At 41.2% G+C, this 24,157-nt stretch overlaps 1 protein-coding gene across 1 annotated transcript in view; it reads right to left on the bottom strand.

Moving 5' to 3' along the window:
* The window catches only part of mad1l1 (mitotic arrest deficient 1 like 1), a 45,406-nt gene extending 27,747 nt beyond the window's left edge, over positions 1 to 17,659 (bottom strand). The window contains exons 1-11 of the mRNA XM_061830310.1: positions 17,502 to 17,659; positions 17,013 to 17,170; positions 16,470 to 16,610; positions 15,585 to 15,764; positions 14,222 to 14,346; positions 14,070 to 14,151; positions 13,824 to 13,954; positions 12,037 to 12,151; positions 11,865 to 11,926; positions 5,418 to 5,504; positions 3,684 to 3,828 (exon numbers count right to left, since the gene is read on the bottom strand). Coding sequence (XP_061686294.1) covers positions 3,684 to 3,828; positions 5,418 to 5,504; positions 11,865 to 11,926; positions 12,037 to 12,151; positions 13,824 to 13,954; positions 14,070 to 14,151; positions 14,222 to 14,346; positions 15,585 to 15,764; positions 16,470 to 16,610; positions 17,013 to 17,159 — 1,215 coding nt within the window. The 5' untranslated portion in view covers positions 17,160 to 17,170; positions 17,502 to 17,659. The remainder of the gene's footprint in view (positions 1 to 3,683; positions 3,829 to 5,417; positions 5,505 to 11,864; positions 11,927 to 12,036; positions 12,152 to 13,823; positions 13,955 to 14,069; positions 14,152 to 14,221; positions 14,347 to 15,584; positions 15,765 to 16,469; positions 16,611 to 17,012; positions 17,171 to 17,501) is intronic.
* Between the last annotated feature and the right edge of the window lie 6,498 nt (positions 17,660 to 24,157).

Here is a 24,157-nt window from a genome sequence, read left to right as displayed (position 1 = left end):
ATTGAACATACTTAAAGAAAAAAAAAATCTAGTGGATGGCAGTATATTAAAACTTTGTCGATTCACTTTATGAAAACTTAAAACATGAGACAGGCCTACTCAATGTACAGTTAAAAGTGTGTAGCTCTATATCCTTTCAAGTTGTTACAATAAAGGAACCTTGCAATACTACCTTATGACCATGTACAGTAAATGTTTGATTTAAAAAAAAAAAAAACATTTCCTTTTACTATTTTACTAAGTATCTCCATTGGTTGCCAGAACATAAAAACCTTTTACTCTACCATAATTTCTCATGTATAATGTACACCGTTGCAACATACGCAACCCCCTAGTTGACTTGAAAAGTCCGGAAAACCCTTGTATGCATGTTTAATGCATGTCTACAATGCATGATTTTGCTTCTACCCAATGGATCTGTATTTTATAAGCTTTTTTAAAGATATCACTTTATTTGAACGCACATTTGTTTTTATTTACTTGGTCTTATTTTTTAATTTACAGCTCTACTTTTATTTAGTAAATGAGAACACAGTTGTGTTCATATGTTTGATGACGAGAATTCGGTCACAATTCCTAAAATGTGTACAATATTTTAAAGGTCAAGTGTCATCCCTAAAAACATTCTAAATTTAATATTTTATTGAAAAATACATTATTATTATTATTATACATTATTCACTTCAATGTCTACATGAAAAAATAAATACGAGCAAAGAGCACGTCATCCATGCGCAAAGTTGCGGAAGTCTCATTCGACATCCAAGTGGTCGCCATATTGGCTGCATCTTCTGTCTGTGACGCCACACTGGGATATTTGCCCATGATCACGGCTAAACTACCTCCCCGCCCGATCCACCCCCGCCTGCAACCGGTGATAAAAAAAAACTGCCCACGAGTGACGACAGCCCAGCGGCCAAACCGGCTCCCCGTCCGATCCACCTTCGAGCAGCGGTGATCAAAAGCACGCCGCCCACCCGCCCACGAGCGACGACGCCACGGCCAAACTGCCTCCCCGTCTAATCCACCTCCGCACGGCGGTGATCAAAACAAGTCCGCCCACGAGTGACAAGGACGTCACGGCTAAACCGGCTCCCCGTCCAATCCACCACCGCATGGCAGTGATAAAAACAACCCCGCCCACGAGCGACAACGCCGCCGCGGCCAAACCGTCTACCCGTCCTACCCACCTCCCCGTGGTGTTGATAAAAAGAACCCACCTCTGCAGCATGATGAGCCACCCCAGCCGTACCCCGGAACGCGCCAACCCGGCCGAAGCTGTGATCGCGGCGGACGATGCGGAGCTTCGGCGGCGGCTGGTCCGAAGCTGTGCTCGGCACTGATGGGTACATCGACACATTTAGCACCCCTGGCTTAGGTGCGCAGATCTTTTGTTACATTCTGACAGGATTACGTTCCCCCTATGCCCCAAACTTTTATTTTTTTCTAGTAGCTGTATACACACCTACCTGTCATTTGGAACCCGCAAAGCTCTCGTCCTTTGCACCCATGCAATCCATTTTTCACAACGAAGCGGGTCCCTTGGAAAGTTATGAAGGGTAAATCCATCCTCCCAAGTGTTCGAGCAATATCCAGCAATGCAACAAGCCGGCATTTTGGGTAACATGAAGGAACAACGAGCTAGGTTCCCGCAGGTAAAACTAATAGAAACAAACAAGTCCGCTGGAGGGTGCTCCTGGCCCATACGTCACTTCCTGCTTCTCCTCAGAAAAAAAAAAATCCTTCGGGAGGATTTTCATGGCGGGAGATACAAAAAGACATATACGTCTATATAAAAAAAAAAATGGGTCCGTACCGGCTGCCATTTTTTCCATTAATAACATCCTAAAAATCATCCATTTCATGACACTTGACCTTAAAAGAAAACATAAAGGACCAGGCGAAACATTTTATTTTAAATGGGATTCAAATTAAACTATCCAGCATCTCTGAAAAGCATTAGCATTTAAAAACAAATTAATTATGGTTGCTGTTCAATCATACTTTAAATAAAAAACAAATAATACTTTACTGTACATGGTCATAAGGTAGTATTTCACAAATTCTGCTAGGGCATGTATACTTATGAGCACAAATGTGCCCGGTCACGTTGGAATAAAGGGATAAGCACACTTTTTCATGACCTCTGCATAGCAGTGGCATGCTTTAATGAAGGTATACACTTTTTTTCACAACCTCTAAGTGGTGGTGGCATATTGAAATGAAAGTGTACATCTTTTTCTTAATCTCTAGTTGGGAGCATAAATTTACAATATGTGAAGGTCCCCCCACCTCACTCCCCCCCATACCCACGTATAACATGCACTATCGATTTGACAGTTTTGGGGGGGAATGCACATTATACATGAGAAACTATGGTGAGTTCATTTCAGAATTTTGAGCATTCTACAGCATGTATTGTTAAAAGGGTGCACCAACACAAACAATGAAAATGTCTTTTATGTCATGTATTTAATATGTATTCTCATATTGTCATTCCTCTTCCCACTTGATGACATTTTTTAAATAATTTGAGTAATTATTTCGTTTATAATGGAAACTCGACAGAAAAAACTAATGGTTGAGAGGCTTCGACTGACATTCAACATTTTTTTTTTACCATATGAGTGAGCCCAGTCCCTTGACTAAGAATCAACCTCACACATGAATGGTCTCAGGATTCTTTACTGATGGCGTGACACAGGACGGAGCGAAGCGCTCCCATTTTCTTCTCTGGACTAGCTTTTTTCCAGATGCCCCGAACAATCGCAAAGGGGATTCATTGGAGAAAATGACTTTACACCAGTCCTCAGCAGTCGAATCCCTGTTCCTTTTGCAGAATGTCCGACTATCCATGATGTTTTTTTTGGGAGAGAGGTGGCTTCTTTGCTGCCCTTCTTGACACTAGGCCTTCCTCCAAAAGTCTTTGCCTGGCTGTGCATGCAGATGCACTCACACCTGGCTCGCTTCCATTACTGAGAAAGCTCCGCACTGTTGGTGACCCGATCCCACACCTGAATAAACTTTAGGAAACAGTCCTGGCGTTTACTGGACTTTCTTGGGTGCCCTGAATCATTCTTCACAGCAATTGAAGTTCTTGATGATCTGATAAATGGTTGATTTATGCGCAATCTTTCTAAGAGACTGAAAAGCCCTTTTTGTGCATCGCAATGACGATTCCACTTTTTCTTGCTGGTAATCACGGTTAACAGAGAAAGAACAATGATTTCAGGCACCACCCTCCTTTAAAAGCTGTAGCTCAATCAGCATGACAAAGTGATCCTAAGGCATGTCCTCATCAACAGACTCACCTGCGTTAACAAGAGAATCACTGACTTGATGTCAGCTGGTCCTTCTGTGTCTCCAATTTCAATTCAATTTTTCTTATGAATAGGATGGTTTTATAATGATTAATGGGTGGATGAGATTTTTTTTTAAAAATATTAATGTAGGTGCTGCTTTTTTTGTAGGAAAAATGCTTAGAAATTCAGTTTGATTAAATTCTTCCTGTGTTTTGGTTTTTGGCATTGGGCTCCCCAGTTGTGGGTTTAGGTAAACAATTTTCATTTCATCTCATCTACATATTGACATCTGACATTGGCGAATTCAGACAAAGGACATAACTGCCTCTGTTTGCATTTTATGTGACTTATGGTTTGTGTGTGTGTGCGCGAGTGTCGCACCTTTGTGAGTAGCAGGAGCCTCTTTTGCAGCCGACGGAGGAGTATTTCTTGTGCTTCCCGCTTCTTCTGCTCCTCAAGCGTTTTTGTGTGTTGCTGTGAAATCTCCGCCTGCAACTCGGACAGCGTGCGCTCCACGGTCCGAACACTGGTAGGGAAAGAGTGAAGTGTTGACTTATTGGACCTTACTGTCTGCGTGGAGCGTTGATGAATCTCTTCAGGGTGGGACCTTCATCACATACAAGACGTCGGGTCTTGTCTGTGACTGTGTGGAGTTTCTACAGTTTATGGTAAGTCAAACTGAAATCAGTCAAATTTCCCTGACATGTTGCGCCAAAAGCTGTGCCAAAAACTGAAATCCTTCACAATCTGCAAAGGTATCGAACAAGAAATGGAATAAAATCTCTAGTATGGGTTTGTCTTTGAATCTTCTTCTTTTCCTTTCGGCTTGTCCCGTTAGAGGTCGCCACAGCGTATCATCTTAGATGAACACATATTTGTTGGCCTAAGCCGGATGCCCTTCCTCATGCAACCCCTCTGGATTCAAGCCGGGGAGAGAAGCTGACAGAATTTACCAAAATGAGAAGAAAATTGCATTTTTTTTGCCTTTGCGTTGGCAAGATGACAGACTAAACACTAAATGCCTTTGTCACTTTGTCAACAAAACATAATTTTGGCAAAATGATAGTAGAAGTAACTTATCTTGCCTTTACTTTGGCAAGATAGAGTTAGGAACATATCTTCCATTCACTTTATCAAGCTAACAAAAAGACATCCAACTGTAAATTTGGATAGGCGCCAGCACATATAACTATATATATATATATATATATATATATATATATAAAACAAATGAAGCAAAATATCACTTTCCCCTTGGCAAGCTAAAAGATCAAGCAACCTAGTAGCTTGCGTTCCTTTGTCAATATAAATAAAGAAATAACTGTCTCGTTGGTAATTTCACTATTGAGGTAAAATTTTTTGCCTTAGCTTTCGCCTTGTCAATAAAAATCAAGGCAACACACAGTATCGTGCCTTCACTTTGACACGATAAACCGCAACTAATCATGCCTTTGTTTATTTTTGGCAATATAACAAACCAAGTAATGTATCTTGCCTTCACATGCTTCACTTTGAGTAGAAATTAAGTAACATGCTTTTGCGTTCAACACGACTTTCCTTTTGTAAGACAGACGAAGCAACCTGTCTTAGCTCCATAAGCACGCTAGCACCATAAAAAAAAAACAACAACAAAAAAAGCATTGTGGATCAATGACACTGCCTTAAAACAAGCTGAACCTCAAATCCTCAGAGAGCTGATGTGCCACTCCTGTTGGGCCTGATCAATAGGATGGTAATTATACAGGAGTGGGGGAATAATTACATGGTGAGACCCCTCCACTCTCCCCTCCGCCATCACCCATTTTTCTATTTCTAATATTCCATAATGAGGCCCATACGCCGGGCAGCAGAGACGCTTGTAAGCTAATAAAAGCTTTCAGAGGAAGCATGCGCACAAGGCCATCCCCGCAGACTTTAACCTCGGCCTAGGAGAACACCGTTAATTAGGCCAACTTTCTCTTCTCGTCTGTTCCCGTACACACACGTTACTGTTAGCAGTGGTATCAGAAGGGGGAGCAGTTTAATTAACTTGGTGACAATTAAGGAGTTGTCTGAGATACTGTATGTGCTAATGGATGTGGGGGAGGTGAGTTTGAGGGAAGAAGATGTGGTTACCGGCTGTTGAGTGTGTAGTTCTGCTCTTTCAAGGAAATTTCTCTCTGTTGGATCTGAATCACCTCCCTGGACAGATCCTCTGGTTTCCTACGACAAACAACAAAGGATCAATTCAGAAGCGCATAAAATGTTTTACATATTCATTTGCCAGGAGGCCAACGGGGTCCAAACCTCCTTGCTGTGCCACTAAAACATACAAATACAAACACAAGGCATGATGCAAAAGGTAACAGTGGCAAAGAGAGTGGCTGAGAGCATAAAGCCGTTAGCATTAGACGGGTAAGGGCCACTGGAGCCGCCGTTTAACACCTGAAAAGTGACGTGGTGTCATGATGCGCCATTGTACCGCATGCAGAACCTCAACAACACTTGAAAGATGGGAGTGTATGTAAAGATATTGTCAAGTGGTCCATGTTAATGCCACGTGCGAGGCTTGATGACCTCCGTGTAAGGTATCAATGTCAAGTCTTTCTGATGCATCAGATGCATTACTTTACATTACTACATTAATAGAGCCAAAATTTATTTTACTGTGCCTTTCTCACATGACTTGCCAACATACACATTTGGACAGATGGAGTCACTCACATTAGAAAAATGTACGGGTGTGGTCAGTCATGCTCGCAGATAAAGTTGCGGGTGTGATTAGGGATGGATCTCAAGACCTTAAAATACCTTACTGGATTAATATATCAACTGTAAATTAAAAATATAATACATAGAAAACAAACATTTCAAACTCAGAAATGATCATTCCCAATTTCAACTGATATGAGTAGAACATAATGTAAAATGGTATTTAAAATTTTTCATCAATAAAAATTCTTGATCTAACAAATTTTACCTGAATAAAAGTTAAATGCACTGACCTGTCAAGGAATAAACACAAACGGCCTATACCTGTTTTGAAAATGCTGAAAGTTTAGTTCAACATAATCAGTGTTCGTGGCAACAAGCTAGCGATACATTGTAACAAACATTCCTGCCGGCAATCGTGCATCGCCGCAACTGCCGTAAATAGGAGGCCGCCTTGCTAGAACGCGCCTTTATGTGCGTGCCCTTGAAGTATTGGCAACACCTGACTCAAGCAACGAGGTGGATGATAGTTTGTCTTTTTTTGGGGGGGGGCACGTCATCACACTGCCTCGCGATTGACGCATTGAGCACCCCTGGTGTAACTGAATTTCCTTTGACATGGCTCATTATGTTGATGACTTTCGACGTAAATGCGCTCGCAGTACGTGAAGCAGCTCAGAACACGCGCTAATGGCATCACTTCCGTACATGCTCAGTATGGTTAACTTGCATTTCCTGTTTCCGGGTGAATACTGATTGTTTAGGAGCAGGCTTGTTTTGTTAACGTTTATGAAATAAACACGTAAATTAATGTCAAGACTACACAAAATAAGAGACACCTCTCAATATCTATTTTTTTCTACTCGTAACAAATTTTACGCGTGTGATTTTTCGTGCTCAACTGTGCAGAATTGCGAGCGAGAAGGAGCGTGGTGCGGTCACGCTCGTCAAATGTGAATGACTGCAAATGGTATAATTTGGAGCATGAAGATAACGAGATGCATGGGTAAAACAGTTCCAGAAGCTTTTTGAAACCACTTGTACACTGGTCAATGGGCTAAGCAAGTTTCTTCATGGTTTTCCTGTTTGAGGTTAGGATACGGGACAGCGGGTCAAAATTGATCGGGGAATTTGCTGGCTTCAAGGCAAATTAGCACATCTCCAGTCTCCACCAAAAGTATTGGAACAGCAAAGGTCATTCCTCTTGTTGTTGTATACTGAAGACATTTGGGTTTGAGATCGAAGCAAGAATATGGGACAAAATTTCACAATTCTATCTTATTTTCATGGAATTTACAGCTAAATGTGTTAAACAACTTGGGAGAAAGGATTTTTTGTTTGACGCCACCCACTCTTAAAGTGAACAAAAGTAATGAAATATTAAATTAACTTCAAGTGTCCAACATTTAATATTTGGTGGCATAACCCTGACTTGCAATAACAGCATTGAGCCTGCAACCCATTGACTTCACCAGACCGTTCCACACTTCATTTGAAATGCTTTTACAGGTTTTCAGTGCAGCCTCTTTCGGTTCTTGTTTCTGGGGGTTTGTTCCTTCCATCTCCTCTTCAGAAGGTAAAATGCATGCTCTATTGGGGGTTCAGATCCAATAATTGACTTAATTCACTTTTTCCCCCAAATGGAGTCCGTTGTTGTGTTGGCAGTATTCTTTGAGTAATTTCTCGTGATTAGTTTGGATGGATTTTTCTGTAAATTGCCAGACAACATGGTTTTGTACCCAATTCATTCTTCTGTTACAATCATGAGTTACATAATCAATAAAGCCAAGAGAGCTCATTCCGGAAAGTCACGCAAGCCAAAGCCATGACAATACCTTCACCGTGCTTCACAGATGAGCTTGTGCTTTGGATCCTAAGCAGATCCTTTCCTTCTCCATACTCTGCCCTTTCCATCACTTTGGCAGATGTTAATCTTGGTCCCACCAGTCCGTAAAACTTTGTTCCAAAACTTTGGAGGCTTATCCCTGCACTGCTTTGCAGAATGAAATCTAGCATTCCGATTCTTTATGCTGAATGGTTCGCATCTCGCGGTATGCTCTGTATATTTAATTCTCAAGTTTTCTTCGAAAAGTGGATTGTGATAACTTCTTGTGGTGGGTGTGGCTGTTTGTTTGTTTGGCAGTTTGCTGCCAGCACTGCTTTGGACAAAGCAAAGCACAAATATGATTAAATGTGAACTTCGAACTTGGAGAAAGCAAGGTCGTTCAAAAATCAATAGGGCCACAAACGTCAAAGCATATATCCTCAGTGCCTCAGCCTTCGATCAAAATCAATAGCGAGACAAGGAGGGACAATCCTTAGGGGTGTTAGGAAAAATTAAAGTGAAAATGATTTACTCCGGTAGCTGGAACATCTCAAGACATTCAAATAATTACGAGGGCTCTCACTTTGGTTGACTATTGACCTCTACAGTAGCCTCACATCAGATGTCAAGTCCACTTGGGCTGATGACAAACAACAAAGCTGTTGAATTGGGGGTGGGGCTGGATTTATGCCAGTTGGCTAGGGGGGGCATAGCATTGGAGACCAACGTAATCTCATGAGTAAAATATGAGGTGCGGTGACTCAAGACACTTGAATAACGACGGTAATTTTGCAGAGCCTGGACCACCAAGAATCTGCCTCAAAACAACAAAATGCACATTTCATTGCCTTACCTTTTATTACCTTATTTTACGATTGTAGGATTTCACAAAACTAGTTGAAGCAAAGATAGAAATGGAAAAAGATGGCTGGTATAATTTTAGGAGTATTTTTCATAACTCTGCCCACTTTTTCAGTGAATAATGCATAAATTGGAGTGACAAAATTCTGCAAATAGTCTGGTCTGCACTTTACACAATACAAAACATGACCTAAAAATAAGAACATTATTTTTATTTAATACATTAAATTAATTTAATTTGATAAAGCCAACCTAAAAATGTTCCGATCCTTTTTTTAAGTTACTAGAAAAGTGTGGCTTTAAGACAATTGCAAATGATTAATTACAGTATTAAATTTGACCATTATAAAAAAAATGCTTTTTTTTTAATGAAACAAGGTCATTTTTAATAAAAACAAAGGTGTGATTTTGTTGCAATAGCAAAAATCTGCACCCCCTAGAAAGGTTGGAAAAAAAAAAAGTTTCACCAGTTTCACACATCGAAACAAAATTGGGTGTGCATTTTTATTGAAATAAGACAAAGCCTCAAGGACCCCTGTGCTCAAAGTTGAACAGAAGGTGTTCCATTTTGTATTGAAGCAGCCATTTGGGGCAAATTTCAGGGCTCATACTAAAGACGAACTCCTGCTTAGAAATCTGCTCAAATTAACCCCAATCGGAAGCAAAGATCCTAGACAGATGGGTGCCACTGAAATTACGGAGCTTTTTTTTGCCTGGTGTGGGAAAAATATTGCATAAAAGTTTGCTGATCTTTGAAGATTTGCTGGGGGAAAAAAAATAATTTAAAAAGTGTGCAACGACTGAGCCATCGCAATTTCAATTAGTGTTCCCTCGCTAAATCGTGATTTACCTGGTGCAGATTCAGTGCCTTGCAATTTTATTATATTCATATTAAGAATAATTCACCCCATCATGGGATTGAGTGTAAAGACTGATTTATTTTTGGGTGTGGTCAAATAAATATTACAAATACATTAAAGGCCTTTTCCCACGGCACTTGCTCAGTATGAAAGGTCTGCAGAGCAAAGTGCAAGGACAACGACGGTCCAATGCAGCCAATGCAGACGATGCCTATATTTGGAAGTGCTGATATAGTAGACTACAAGGAAGTTGGCAGGCTTTCCATTTTCTGCAGAGTAGACTGAAACTCTGCACTGTATTTATCATTATTCCAAAAGGCAGGATTGCCTTTGCTTAATTTGAAGAGGTGAAGCACCATCACAAGATGGATGGATGGATAGATAGATAGATTAGATAGATAGATAGATAGATAGATAGATAGATAGATAGATAGATAGATAGATAGATAGATAGATAGATAGATAGATAGATAGATAGATAGATAGATAGATAGATAGATAGATAGATAGATAGATAGATAGATAGATAGATAGATAGATAGATAGATAGATAGATAGATAAATGAATAAATAGATAAATAGGTAAATAAATAGATAAATAAATAAAGGTTGGTGTATCCCATATCCCAAAATCATGAGCTACCGTGAAGAAAATAAATATTTGAGTACACTGCAATTTTGCAAGTTCTCCCATTTTGAAATCATGGAGGGGTCTGAAATGTTATCGTAGGTGCATGTCTACTGTGAGAGACAATTAAAAAAATCCCAAAATTTTTTGAAGAGTTTATTTCCATATTACTGCAAGTATTTGAACAAATGCCAATCAGCAAAAATTCTGGCCCTCAAAGACCTGTTAGTCCACATCTCAAAACTCAACCTGCACTTCATTTATTATTCTAAATTAGAAGCACCTGCTTGAGATTGGTAGCTGCATAAAGACTCCGACTATTAACATGGCTAAGACCAAATAGCTATCCAAAGACAACAGAGACAAAATTGTAGACCTCCACAAGGCTGCAAAGGGGAATGGGGCAATTGCCAAGCTGCTTGGTGAAAAAAGGTCCACTGTTGGACCACTTATAAGACAGCGGAAGAAGCTAAACATGACTGTCAACCTCCCTTGGACTGGGGCTACAAGCAAGAGTTCACTATGTGGTGTATCAATTCTCCTAAGAAAGGTGAGGAATCACCCCAGAACTACACGGCACAAACCACTGGCACCATTGTTTCCAAGGTTACTGTGGGTAATACACTAAGACATCATGCTTTAAAATCATGCATGGCACGGAAGGTCCCCCTGCTTAAATCAGCACATGTCAAGGTCCGTCTTAAGTTTGCCAACTATTTGGATGATACAGAGGAGTCAGGGAATAAATTTATGTGGTCAGATGAGACCAAAATGGAACTTTTTAGTCATGATCCCACTAACCGTGTTTGGAGGAAGACGAATGATGAGTTCCATCCCAACAGCATCATCTCGACTGTGAAGCATGGGGGTGGTAGCATCATGCTTTGGGGGTGTTTTTCTGCACATGGGACAGGATGACTGCACCGTATTAAGGAGAGGATGACCGGGGCCACGTATTGCGAGATTTTGGGGAACAACCTCCTTCCTTAAATTGGAGGATTAAAGACACATCGTGCCTGGGTCTTCTAACATGAAAATGACCCGAAGCACGCAGCCAGAATAACCAAAGAGTGGCTCTGTAAGAAGCGTATCAGGGTGCTGGAGTGTCCTACCCTGTCTCCAGACCTAAAGCCAACAGAAAATCTTTGGATGGACCTCAAATTCTCTATTTCTCAGCGATAGAGGGTGGAACATGATAAGTTAACAGATCCAAATCCATCAATTAAAAGTTAATACTGTGTACGGTTTTGCTTCCTCAACACAAGTGCAAAGTCAAGTTAAATACCCAGAGGTTGTTCCATTTAACATTGTATTTGCGTCACTGTCACACTTAATCACAGAGACGCACTCAGTGTGCGTGCCTGCGTGCGTGTGTGCATGCATGTGTGAATGTGTGTATACTTGTACATGTCAAGGGCAGATTGGACTGTTTTATCATCTGTCAGATCTACTCAACTGCTCAAAATGATACATGAAATCATTCTCTCATTACCTGTTTGGACTGGAAAGTATTAAGACAAACATCAGGCAGGTATTGAATACATACAGACAACACGTACATTCCACAATTAGAAACCATTGCATCAAAGTTGTTTTGGGGAAATGCCACAACTCCATCTACAGGACTCTTGGCGTATTACACTGTTCGTGGTCATTAAAGAAACACACACAAATATGCAAATACTGTATGCACAAACCTGATATTAAGTCCAGTAGATTGGCCAAGGTTCTCCCAAGCTCTGATCCTCTCAGTCAACCTCTGTGGGATGAAGAGACATCATGTAATTGCATCGAGATTAAGAATAAATATATGAACAGTGCAATGACACCTGTTTCTAAAAAAAAAAAAAAAACACTTTTTTTTTGTACCTCCTTCTCCAGTTCCATGTTGACCAAATCTTCTTTGGTCTTGGCCATACGGTCCAACTTCCTCTTCAGGCTCTCGGCCTCTTCTTTCAGCAGGCTACAGTTCTCTCTGCTCTCCCTGTGGGAACAATGCCAACAACATTGTCATGTCTCACAATAACTCACTATGCGGTGTTCCACTCACAAGCAATGTTCAAAACTCATATATATATATATATATATATATATATATATATATATATATATATTTTTTTTTTTTTTTAGCATTGTCCTTCTGTCTAGTACAGGGATGCCCAAACTTTTTTCCCCCCCAAGATGTACTTTTCAAGCAGCCAACCTTCAGCAATCTACCTTTTTGAGGGGTTGGGGGTCACGACCATGTATCGAGTTTGAGAAGGCACAGAACTAAACCAGTGAGCCAAAATTTTGGGCCGCCAACACTGCTCAGCACCGATGTATGTTGATGTACAGCGCCGTGAAAAAGTATTCGCTGCCTTCCTGATTTATTTTTGTTTTTTGCACATCTATCAGACAAATGTTTCAAATTATCAAACCAATTTCAATATCACTTTGAGAGAACCCAAGGAAATACAAAATGTATTTTTCAAATGACAATTCAATTTATTAAGGCACAAAAAAATCCAAAGTTTTCACCTTCTGAGAAAAGTTAATTAACCCCTCAACTTAATGGTTGGGGGACCGTTGGCAGGGCGCAAATACGTTTTGACAGCACCCTCGTATGAACCAATCTTGGACAACACAACATAATTAACAATGTCAAATTTTTCATGATTGCCTGAGTTTAGGCGGCCAGCTGGTAAAGCACTGGCTTCACAGCTCTGAGGACCCAGGTTCGATCTCGGCCCCACCTGTGTGGAGTTTGCATGTTTTCCCCATTCCTGCATGGGTTTTCTCCGGACACTCCGGTTTCCTCCCACATCCCAAAAACATGCAACATTAATTGGCCACTCTAAATTGCCCCAAGGTGTGATTGTGAGTGTAGCTCTTGTCTGTCTCTATGTGCCCTGCGATTAGCTGGCAACCAGTTCAGGGTCTACCCCGCCTACTGCCCGTTGACAGCTGGAATAGGCTCCAGCGTTTCCCCCAACCCTTGTGAGGATAAGTGGCAAAGAAAATGGATGGATGGATGAGTTTACTCTGCTGACTTCCACTTTAGTGAATCAGCAAGGGATGCAAGATCGGTTGTACTTGCTGACAGCCAGCCTCAAGCACACCTCCAAACTCCCAAAATGGGTTGTTTGTCTTTGTGTGTGTAACAGGCCTTAATCTTTCCTTCCTGTCCCGTTCATATTTACGTTACTATCCAACCATTTTCTATAACCCTCATCCAATAAAAATATTAAAGAATGTAATAAATTCAAAAAAGGGTTTACATCTTTTTTTCCTCCCGTTGTCTATGTGTTGTTCAAGTTTGTTAGCAATTGGACAAAACCACTACGATTTTTTTTTCTTTGAAGGACCCCAGCAAATGGTGAAAATTAGTCCAACATGACGATTTTGAACAACAACAAAAAAAGCATACTTGAGTGTCTTAAGGCACAGCCTCTAGAGACTTTTTATGGATCTATTCAAGATAAGATTAGGAATACCAATTTCATGTTGTTCAGTGAAAACTGTTGGGAGGCTAAATTTTCAACGTTGTTAAAAATTGCAACCAATCAGACCAAACTTTGCTTTCATTGTCCACTAGAAATGGCAGGAATAAAATGGCCACTTTGAGCCAAAATGTCAAAACGCAAATGGAGAAACTATGAAACGGTATGCTTGACCTGAGAAAAACGTTTTCCTCTCGTAGGCGCTTGAGTTCCTTCTCTAGATCCGGCACCCTGGTGGCCTCGGACTTGACGCTCTTTACAATGGCAAAGTCTTGTTCCTGGAGAGACAGACGCCTTTCCAACTCCTGAAAATTCAATTAAACATATATATATATATATATTTTTTTTTTTTAAATGCTCCAGGGTTGCTTTTTGGATTTGCATGCATTTGTGTGTTAGTGGGCGTACGTGTGTGTATACCTTGATCTTGATGACATGTTCTGAGCAGGATGACTGTGCTGCTTGGAGACTCTGGCAGAGCTGAAACACTTCCTGGTACTTCCTGATGGAGAAGGACCGATCAGGAACAGGTACTTCCTTGTCACTTTAGCGAACATTTTGTTTCGGAATACCTGCGCTGTAAGTCTAGCTGTTCCTGGAGTGCCTGTTTCTCCAACTTCGTGGTCAAAACGACTGAGTCCAGGTTTTGAATCTTCTGTTTCAACTCCCTGATCTCATCCTTAAGGCAAATGGAGGTCTAGCAACACATAGGAAATACCATCTTTATGTCATTTTGTGTGGCTTGTCAATCCTTTGATCCCACTTCTGATGCCAATTGGTTTGGCAGGTTTGCCTGTATAACAGTAATCAACATCGAGCAACAACAAACGTTGGCGTTATGAAACTGGTTAATCTTTGGATCTTATTTCTGACACCAATTGTTGTTGCAATATCTTCTTTAATAAACACCAGAAAACACCCAAGACCCAGTGGTTTTCATTCTGTAGTTTTGTCTACACGGCCATCCTTTCAATCGCACTTCTGTGACAATTGTTGAGTTGTCTTGGATTTTTTTGTGAGGTAGACCATTCATTGGATCCCACTTCGGATGCCAACTCTTGGGACAATATAGAACTGAAACACTGGCAAAAATCTAGGTTTTGTTGTTGTGGCAATATTTTATTTAGATTGGTGTTGGGCTTTACACAGTCAGGAGTTTTGGGGCCAATCGCCGATCAGCGAGTTTTAAAAACAACCACCACCAATCCGATCACAAGATGGAGCACTGAGTTTATTTAAATGACCTGTTCATTTCCTGTATATGGATAAGTTTTCCAATGACGTCACCACAGTGCTTAGACCACTCAGATAAATTAACGATAGAAAAAAACTTCACGCTTCACCTATCATCTGTGTTCTCTGACCTCTATGACACACAACATGGCATAATTGGAAACCCATCCATACCGTAATTCCCGGCCTACAGAGCGCACCAGTTTATAAGCCTTAACAATGAACATTTATAAAGGAAATACCATTTGGTACATACATAGGCCGGAGCCGTGTAAAAGTCGCAATTGCCCACAATGAAACACAAGATATGTACAAAGACGGTACACAGAGGGTTAAACGCTAACGCTAGCGCCACTGCGCTAAAACAGGGCCGGTTAAAAAAAAATTACTGGTAAACATCACTGACACACAGCAGTAAAACGCTATCCCAGCGCTAGCAGAGCCAGACAGGTAAAAGTCACCTCCTTGGCACATATATTCCACCGGTCTCACTCTTACCTTTTCTGCTTGAGTAACCACTTGCGGCCATTAGATAAAAAATGCACAAACTAGTGGCATCACCGCATAAAAACCGCAGGCTTGAAATAAGTTGTGGCTTAGAAGCCGGTAATTATAGTACTTGTGTACTGTACTTAACTGTTCAAAAATATATATATATATTTACAAGAAAGAATCTATCTTGGTTGTATCTTGGTTACGTACCTGGTTAGAGGTGTTGAGTTGGGCGTCTCGCTCCTCCAGCTTCTTCCCGAGGCTGTCCAGGTTCTTGGTGAGATCTCGGTTGACCTCGACTTGTTGCCCCAGCTTCTTGGCGGCTTCTGCCTCGCGCTCCTCTGACTTTTTGACCCGTGCCGCCATTTCACTGTACTCCCCCTCCAATTGCTAAAAGACAGAGGAGGCCGGAAGTCACTCTTTAAGCTATTGATTGGCAAAAAATTTAGAATTTTATTGACCGAAAACTCGTAGCAACAAGGTCCTCTCGCGGTTAAGAACTATAAATTTGATGATACGGCCATCAGTGGTTTTGTTTTTGCTTACTGTAAAAAAAATTGATGGTTAGATACCTAAACCAATTGTTAAACTGTTTTTATTCTAAAATGTGTTACTTTAACTAGTTACAGTTTGAAAAAATAATGTAAATAAAACACATTTGTTACTATTGTTTACAATCCAAACAATCTGAAAAACTATCAAATTAAAATGTTTTTATTGAATGTATATTTAATCAAAATGAGGTTAAATATTTGTATCTAAAGTTGCTATAAAAAATACTCTTATTAATATTTAATAATGTAATGTTTTTAAAAGGAACTAACTAACAATAATACATCCATCCATTTTCTTAGCCGCTTATGCTCACAAGGGTCGCAGGGAGTGCTGGAGCCTATCCTAGCTGTCAACGGGCAGGAGGCGGGGTACACCCTGAACCGGTTGCCAGCCATTCACAGAACAATAATATATTTTTTCTTTATTTCCACAATTATCCATGATGAATGTAGTTATTGAGGTCTGCCGCAGTTAAGTAAGCTTTCCGGCAAGATGAGAAAAACTTGGATGACCAGGTATGAGGGTACGCAACATGAATACCTTTAAGTTGCATGCCGTCTCACTGGCACTTTTCTCCAGCTCCACACGAACACGCTTGTGGCTCAGCTCCATCTGCTTCTTCTCCTGGTCCAGCTTCAGGTAGCGACTGCACGACTGGACCCTGTCGGCCGCTTCTAACAACTACACAGAAAATTCCATTTTCCATCCGTTCATTTTCTACACCTCATAGGGACGAGGGTATGCTGGAGTCAACCGAGCTAACTGCGGAGGAAAGGAGGCGGTACACCTGGGAGTGGTTGCCTTTCAATCCCAGGGCACATATAGCCAGTTATTAACACCTATGGGCAATTTAGAGACTTCAATTAACTCATTATGCTGTCTTTTGGGATGTGGGAGTAAAAGAGAGTACCCAGAGAAAACCCATGCAGGCACGGAGAGAATATGCAAACTCCACACAGTCAAGGCTGGGTTCAAATCCAGGTCCTCAGAGTTGGATGTGATAAATAGTTATCCACGTGCCACCCAAATATATTTTGTAAATGTAAATAGATACATGTCGAGTGTTAGTAAGTCCATGAATACCTCCATACTGCGCTTGTACTGGTTCTGCAGGTTGGTGCCGACTCCCGTTGAGGAGCCCAGAAGATTGGGTGAACGTCCAGAACAGCCGATGAAGGAATTGAAGGACTTCAGGGTGGAAAAAACTGTGGTGTTTTCTTCAATATCCATTGTAAGATTCGCTGGATGCCAAACACAAAAAGTAAGACTGTGATACCAATTCTAACTCCAATTCAACAAGGACGGTGAATTTTAATTTAAAAGCGTTTTTTCATCCATTCTTAACATCGTTTATCATATTCAGGGTCGCAGGACACTGGAGCCAATCCTAGTTTACTTCGGGTGAAAGTCTGACTACACCCTGAATTGGTCGCCAGTTACATTACAGACATAAACAACCATTCGTACTTAAGTTTCACACTATCACCGAGTGGGAACTTAACCCACGCTGCCTGCACCAAAGTCAGGCGAATGTACCACTACACCATTAATGACTGATACGGTTGAACGTACCTCTTATACTCGGCGTCGGTTTGTTTGTGACGAGATTGTAAGGTGTTTGGAGGTTTTGGTGACTGATATTTTAGCGTGTTGTGTAGCCTAGCTTCTCAATAGCGCGTTAGCAAACATCCGGGGAAACGTTTCCTGATTGGCTCAAAAACTACCGTCACCATTTACGACAGCAACAGAGACGTTCTCAAGGAGTCTCCCAACACGGCGGCCTTTGATAAACCAACGCTCAAAGGAAATGAGATTTTTCTAAGTCATGTTTTGATCCTTTAGATGTGTTTCGCGATATATATTCTATTTTTTTTTTCATTTTGTATTATTTAAAAACTACTTTAAGATAATTACGTTACACTCTTGGTGGAACGTTATTGCCGGAAACGATCCGTGTGTGTCGCAAAGCTAAAGGAAAAATAAAACCATCGTGAGATAAATTGTGATTAGTTTCAAACGATAAAATAAAGTTTATAGTGATAACATGAACAAGGGAGTTCATATTTTTTTAAATACCGTAAATTTCTTAAAATATCTCGTTCAGATGGATTAGGAATACATAAAAAATTAGTGTGGAGTCTACCTTCGCACATTTAAAAAAAAACAACAATGTATAGTGTATTTCGTTGTATATATTATAATGGAATTATAGGATTTAATCTAATCTAAAAATTCCGCTCTCAGTGTTTGTCCAGTAGGTGGGAGCAACGTTACGTATGCCAAATATTTGTCGTTGCGTGCCTCGCTGCTGTAGATTTACTTAAATCAACAACAAAGTCCTGTTTTTCTGAGTAATGTTTTTGAGGCTTCTGGGTTTGTTTCCCTGAGTATTTTCCATGTTTTTCTGGGTAATTATTTTTCTGTCCCGTTTTAATGACGATATTTCCCTTGGGGTTTTTTTTTTTTTTTTTTTTTAGGGATCCCCCCCCAACTTGTTTTTCGTTGTTTTTTTTACAATCTCTTTCCGAGTTATCGTGACACATAAAACTCACGCGAGAACCTGCAAATTGCAAGCGCGTCTTTGCGGAATGAAGTTATAAACGACATGAGCGGTTTATTTTGTTTCGTCCAGTTTTATTTTCGTATGGGTATAAGACACTGGGAAATACATTGTATTGTTATTAGTTTGTCGACTTTATTCGACTTTGTATTTGTTCAGGAGGAAAACACTTTTAAATCTCCTCAATACAGAAATGTTTGTCCAGAATCAGTTGGACAGATATGGCATCCTCCACGAATACAAGATGGTGCGTTTGAAATGCAGGCTGGTGAATGAAGACACGATCAGGAGACTGATGAAAATACTGCATGGGCAGGTTGAAGGTGAGTTAGTTAGTGAGTTAAGAAAAAAAAAAAAAGCAGGTGGGAAAAAAATTGTCAGGTAAAATGGGAAAAAAATAGTCAGAAAAACGTGGGGTCGGGTGGGATAATCAGAAAAATAGTCAAAGAAACAGAAAAAAAAATGAAAAACAGCAGGGGAGGGGACAAAGCCCTAAAAAAATTACTTAGAAAAACTGGTGTAGTGGTACATATACCTGCCTTTGGTGCGGGCGGTGTGGGATCGATTCCCACTCAATGATTGTGTTGATATCTGCCCTGCGACTGACTGGCGACCAGTTCGGGGTGTAGTCTGCCTTGCGCCCAAGGCTAGCTGGGATAGGCTCCAGCTTTCCCGCAACCCATGTGAGGATAAACAGCTTGGATAACGACAACTGGATTTTTTGCATGCCACTGAGCCTGCGCTGTGCTTGATGCGGATCTGAAAGAGAGGTGTAAACTCTTCCTGAAAAGGTCATCCGGCGATCTGCGGCGTCCCGAGTGACATCAGCGCGGCTATTCCCAGCGTGGCTGTCGCTTTGACTTCCTGTCTCGCTTATTTTGGCGCAGTGTCTTCACCTCACCTTCACCCCTGTTACATCCCCCCATGACTCACCTTCCCTTAAAAGTATCATCAGACCGCTCGCCGTCTGCGCTTGCCCTCGCTCCTATGACTGCTCTCACCTTTGATCCAACTTCTCACACCAATTATTGCTTTGGTGTTCTCTACATTGCTGAAACAAACAGCAAGACTTCTCTTTTTGTCCCTGCGTGGGCTTGCTCAATCTTTTGGATCCTACTTCTGATACCAATTGTCGTGGCAACATTTTCTACACTATTACAATAAAAACTTTGAAACACCGAGACTTAAAATTATATTCCTTTCTTGGGCAGCGCAATCGCTTTAACCCACTTCTAACACCAAGAAATATAGCCATATTCTTGATTGACAGTAACAGACCATGAGAAACCATCCACCCACCCATTTTCTTATCCGCTTATCCTCACGAGAATCACTGGGAGTCGTGCACCCTATCCCTGCTCTCAACGGGCAGGAGGCAAGGTACACTCTGAGCTGGTTGCCAGCCAATCACAAGGCACATGGAGACAAACAGCCGCACTCACAATCACACCTAGGGCCAATTTAGTGTGTCCAATTGATGTTGCATATTTTTGGGGATGCGGGAGGAAACTGGAGCGCTCGGAAAAATCACACGCAGGGACTGGGAGAACATGCAAACTCCACACAGGCAGGTGCGGGATCGAACCCGGGACCTCAGAATTGTGAGGCCAACCATTTCCAGCTGCTCCATCGTGTCGTAACAGACCCTGCGAAACACCTACTATAATTTTTTTCTTGAAGTCATTTTGTGTGGTTGGTCAATCCTTGGCATCCACTTCTGGCAGTAGTTGTTGAGGCAATAATTTGCACTCACTATGCATGTCACGATTCAAGTCTTATGAGGATTCGTGGTTGCCGATTTGATTCTAGAGCGTTATACTGAATGTTCATCTAAAATAATGCGGTGCGAAAAGATTCAGTGGTTGGAAATCGATTCAGTAAGTTTTTTTTTTGCCAAAAATGTAACCACCGTGACTTTGAACCAGCGCTCCAAAGTATGACTGCTTGACATTCTTTCGCTACTTTTGTCTTTGTCTCTTAATAAAGTGGTGGTTAGTATTTAACACGATTGCATGAATGTAAATATATCTCGGATATACAAAGTGCAGTCATTTTGAGGGAGCTTGTCAATCCACAGATCCCACTTCTGACACCAGTTGTAGCAGCAAAATATGTTCTATACCACCAGCAGTATTGAGGGTTGGGGAATCCTTGGATCCCACTTCTGACACCACCTTTTGTTTCAGGGTTATCTATATTGCCGTGGTACCAGAAAGCGCCGTGAGATGTCTTTTTTGTCATTTTATGTGATTGGTCAGTCCTGGGGGCGGCACGGTGGATCAGCTGGTAAAAGCGTTGACCTCACAGTTCTGAGGATCCGGGTTTGATCCCGGCCCCCCTGTGTGGAGTTTGCATGTTCTCCCCGTGCCTGCGTGGGTTTTCTCCGGGCACTCCGGTTTCCCTCCCACATCCCAAAAAACATACATCAATTAGACACTCTAAATTGCCCGTAGGTGTGATTGTGAGTGCGGCTGTTTGTCGCTGTGTGCCCTGCGATTGGCTGGCAACCAGTTCAGGGTGTACCCTGCCTCCTGCTCATTTACAGCTGGGATAGGCTCCAGCACGCCCCTCAACCCTTGTGAGGATGAGCGGCAAAGAAAATGCATGGCTGGATGGATGGTCAGTCCTTCCAACTGGCTCCTCTCCCCCTGCCTTCACTCGCTCCCCTCAGGGTTCCCCACCGCGTCGGGCCTGACCGCCATTCGTTTCAGTCAAGTAGCGTCGCCCCACGTTCGGATATGAACAAGCACGTGCGCTTCACAAGGAGCAAACGAGTCAAAGAGCCCGCAGATGTGCCCTCTATCACCATCTGTTGCAAGTCGCGGGACTGCTGCTGCAGTCTCAACATCAGCATGCGCATGGTCACGCCAAAATATTTTTCGTAGGTCATATAGACTGCTGAAAAAGTCTAAATATGGTATTCTTTCTCTGTGCAAATCTTTAGAAATGTGAACCGCTGGTGAGTATTAGTATAATATAATATTTTCTCTATTACTGTAAATTTGGTCAATACTAGCATCCCACTTCTGCTACCAATTGTCGTGCCGACATAATTTAAACATTATAGTCAAACAGCTGTTCAGAGGACCCGCCCTTTTTGCAGTCCTTAGAGGACTGTGGAGAAAGACTTCTGGACGGCTTTGAGGAAATTCTAGTCCACCATCCGACCTCTCAGGAGGAGGAAGCAGACTGCCAATCCTACTGCCATCCATCCTCCATTTTCTTTGCCGCTTATCCTCATTAGGGTCATGGGGAGTGCTGGAGCCTATCCCAGCTGTCAACGGGCAGGAGGCGGGGTACACCCTGAACTGGTTGCCAGCCTTTTGCAGGGCACATGGAGACAAATATCCGCACTCACAATCACACCTACAGGCAATTTAAAGTGTCCAATTAATGTTGCGTGTTTTTTGGGATGTGGGAGGAAACCTGAGTACCTCGAGGAAACCCACGCAGGCGGGCCTAGGATTGAACCCGGGACCTCAGAACTGTGAGTCCAATGCTTTCCCAGCTGATCCCACCGTGCCAGAATGGGTGAATAATTCAATTAAAATGCATTGCATATAAAAGTGAACTCAAATGTGTTTTTAAATGTGTAAAAACAAACCTTTTACCTCTTTACAAATTGAAATGCAAATGTACTTTGCTATATGCTCAAAAAGTTAAATACAATTGGCATGTAAATTAAAAAAAGCCTTAAGTTGGAAAAAAATTATTTTGTATAAAAAGGAGAAAAATGTATTGCACTAGATTTAAATAAAAAAAAAAACACATGGCTTCGAGCTTCATTTAATATTTTTGATTGTGGTTGGTATGGTTTAAACATGGTAAAGTGTGTTTGTATTTAATTCAGTGATTTTAATTAAAATGTTAATAACTGCTACATTGTATTTTTTGTTGTGTTTTGGATTCACCAGCAGGGTTTTTGCAAGCTTCAATCGTACTCAGCGGCAGGCGAGTCAAAGCAACCTATCAATTTTTTTTTTTTTTTTTTTGCTGAAAACCAGCAGGCCCCACGGCTGCGGGGTGACAAAAATGGCGTCGCTCTGGCAACAAACAGGAAAAATGTACAGACCCCGGTGAAACGGCGCAGAAGGAGGAGATTTAAAATCACATTAGAAACGATGCTAAATAGTTTAAGGCTAAAGAAAGGGGAATCGATAAAGCGCTAACGAAAGAGGCCCCGAGTCAAAAGGTTGGTTGTCTCTCGTTGTCTCTTCGTGGCCTGCGGGAATATTGTGTAACATTACCGAGGATGGGCACATGGCCCCATCACATGGTTGATTACATCATTAATACTTGAAAGAAAGCAGACCAGCATCACGGACGACGTGGACCAGAACATGTCGGCGGTACCCCCGAGATGACCACAGATGAGTCATCAGGTCTTGAGCGATCCAGTACCTACAACTGCTTTAAATATAGTGCAGCGCATACATACAGTGCGGGAAGAAATGGCACGTTGGAACTTGACTCCAAATGGTCATGCAGTATCTTTTCAAGCATTCACTCACTGGATGTGAGCTAAAAACATCGATGGGAAAATGTTTCGTTCCTGTCATAGCGCCACCTACTGGCAAGAGGAAAGGACAATCTACTACAGTATTTGTTGACAATCTCCTGGTTAATCAGCTCTACCTTGTATTTGCTCAGAAGAGTCTTACAGTCTTCATGATGTTAAAACACAATGGTTGTGAGTTTTCATTTTAAAATTCTGCAATCAAAGTCACAATACAACATACTGGTACTGCATCTACGTTTTCTTAACTTTTTTTTTTTGTAGTGGGTAGATAACAAAACCATTTTTAAAAAATGTTGTTCAATTTTCAATCAAATAATTAGCATTTCTTTTTATTTATTTATTTATCTGTCTATCTATCTATTTATTTTGTTATCTATTTTGGTTATTCAGTTACTAAATATTTTTTTTATTTTGTTTAGCATTTTTCAAATATTTGTTTGGCTTTGTATCAAATTTGAGGTGTTTTTAAAAATGCCTTTCATCTAAAAATTTTACAATATTTTTGTGCATTTAAAAAAATGGTTTCTTTTTTCTAACATTTTTCTATTTGCGTATGTCTTCTAAAATTACAATATTTTTCACACCTTTTTCCAAATATTTGTGTATTTTCTCATCAAATACAGTACACATGGGCTTCTTTTTAAACATGTTTGAAATTTGAATTTAATTTTGTATTATTTTCAAATAACTTGTATATTTTGTTGGCGCAAGGTGGTGGTTTCTGTAAAACCTTTTAAAATCCTATTCTCATTGTTGGATAAAATCGGCGCTATATTTTAACGTGCAATCATTTTGCTCCTTATTATCGCAATATGACATCTTTGGAGCGTTTCATCTTTTAATTTTAGCGACGGTTCCCATTGTGGTTGCTTACATCCGGTTGATAAATAGTTTGTTGATTATTTTTGTCTCTTGGCAGATGACGCGTGATCTCATTTGCATGGCGAGTGCGCGGCGAGGCGCCGATGCATCAGATGCGTGCGCGGTGAGTAGGCGTGTTTGACTGACACGTGAAAATGAAAAACTGAATGGCGGCAGGTGAGTCGGGCAGATTGCAGGGGGATTGTGTTGCCAGATGAGAGGAGGGGGAGAAGAACACAAGGGCGACCCAACGGATCCAAAACATCTTGACAAGCGGCGGAGGAGGAA

Source organism: Syngnathoides biaculeatus, chromosome 9, assembly GCF_019802595.1.
Source record: "Syngnathoides biaculeatus isolate LvHL_M chromosome 9, ASM1980259v1, whole genome shotgun sequence".
NCBI classification, from domain to species: domain Eukaryota; kingdom Metazoa; phylum Chordata; class Actinopteri; order Syngnathiformes; family Syngnathidae; genus Syngnathoides; species Syngnathoides biaculeatus.
The sequence above is the reverse complement of the archived record's forward strand: the minus strand, read 5'-3'. Positions and strand labels throughout refer to the sequence as shown.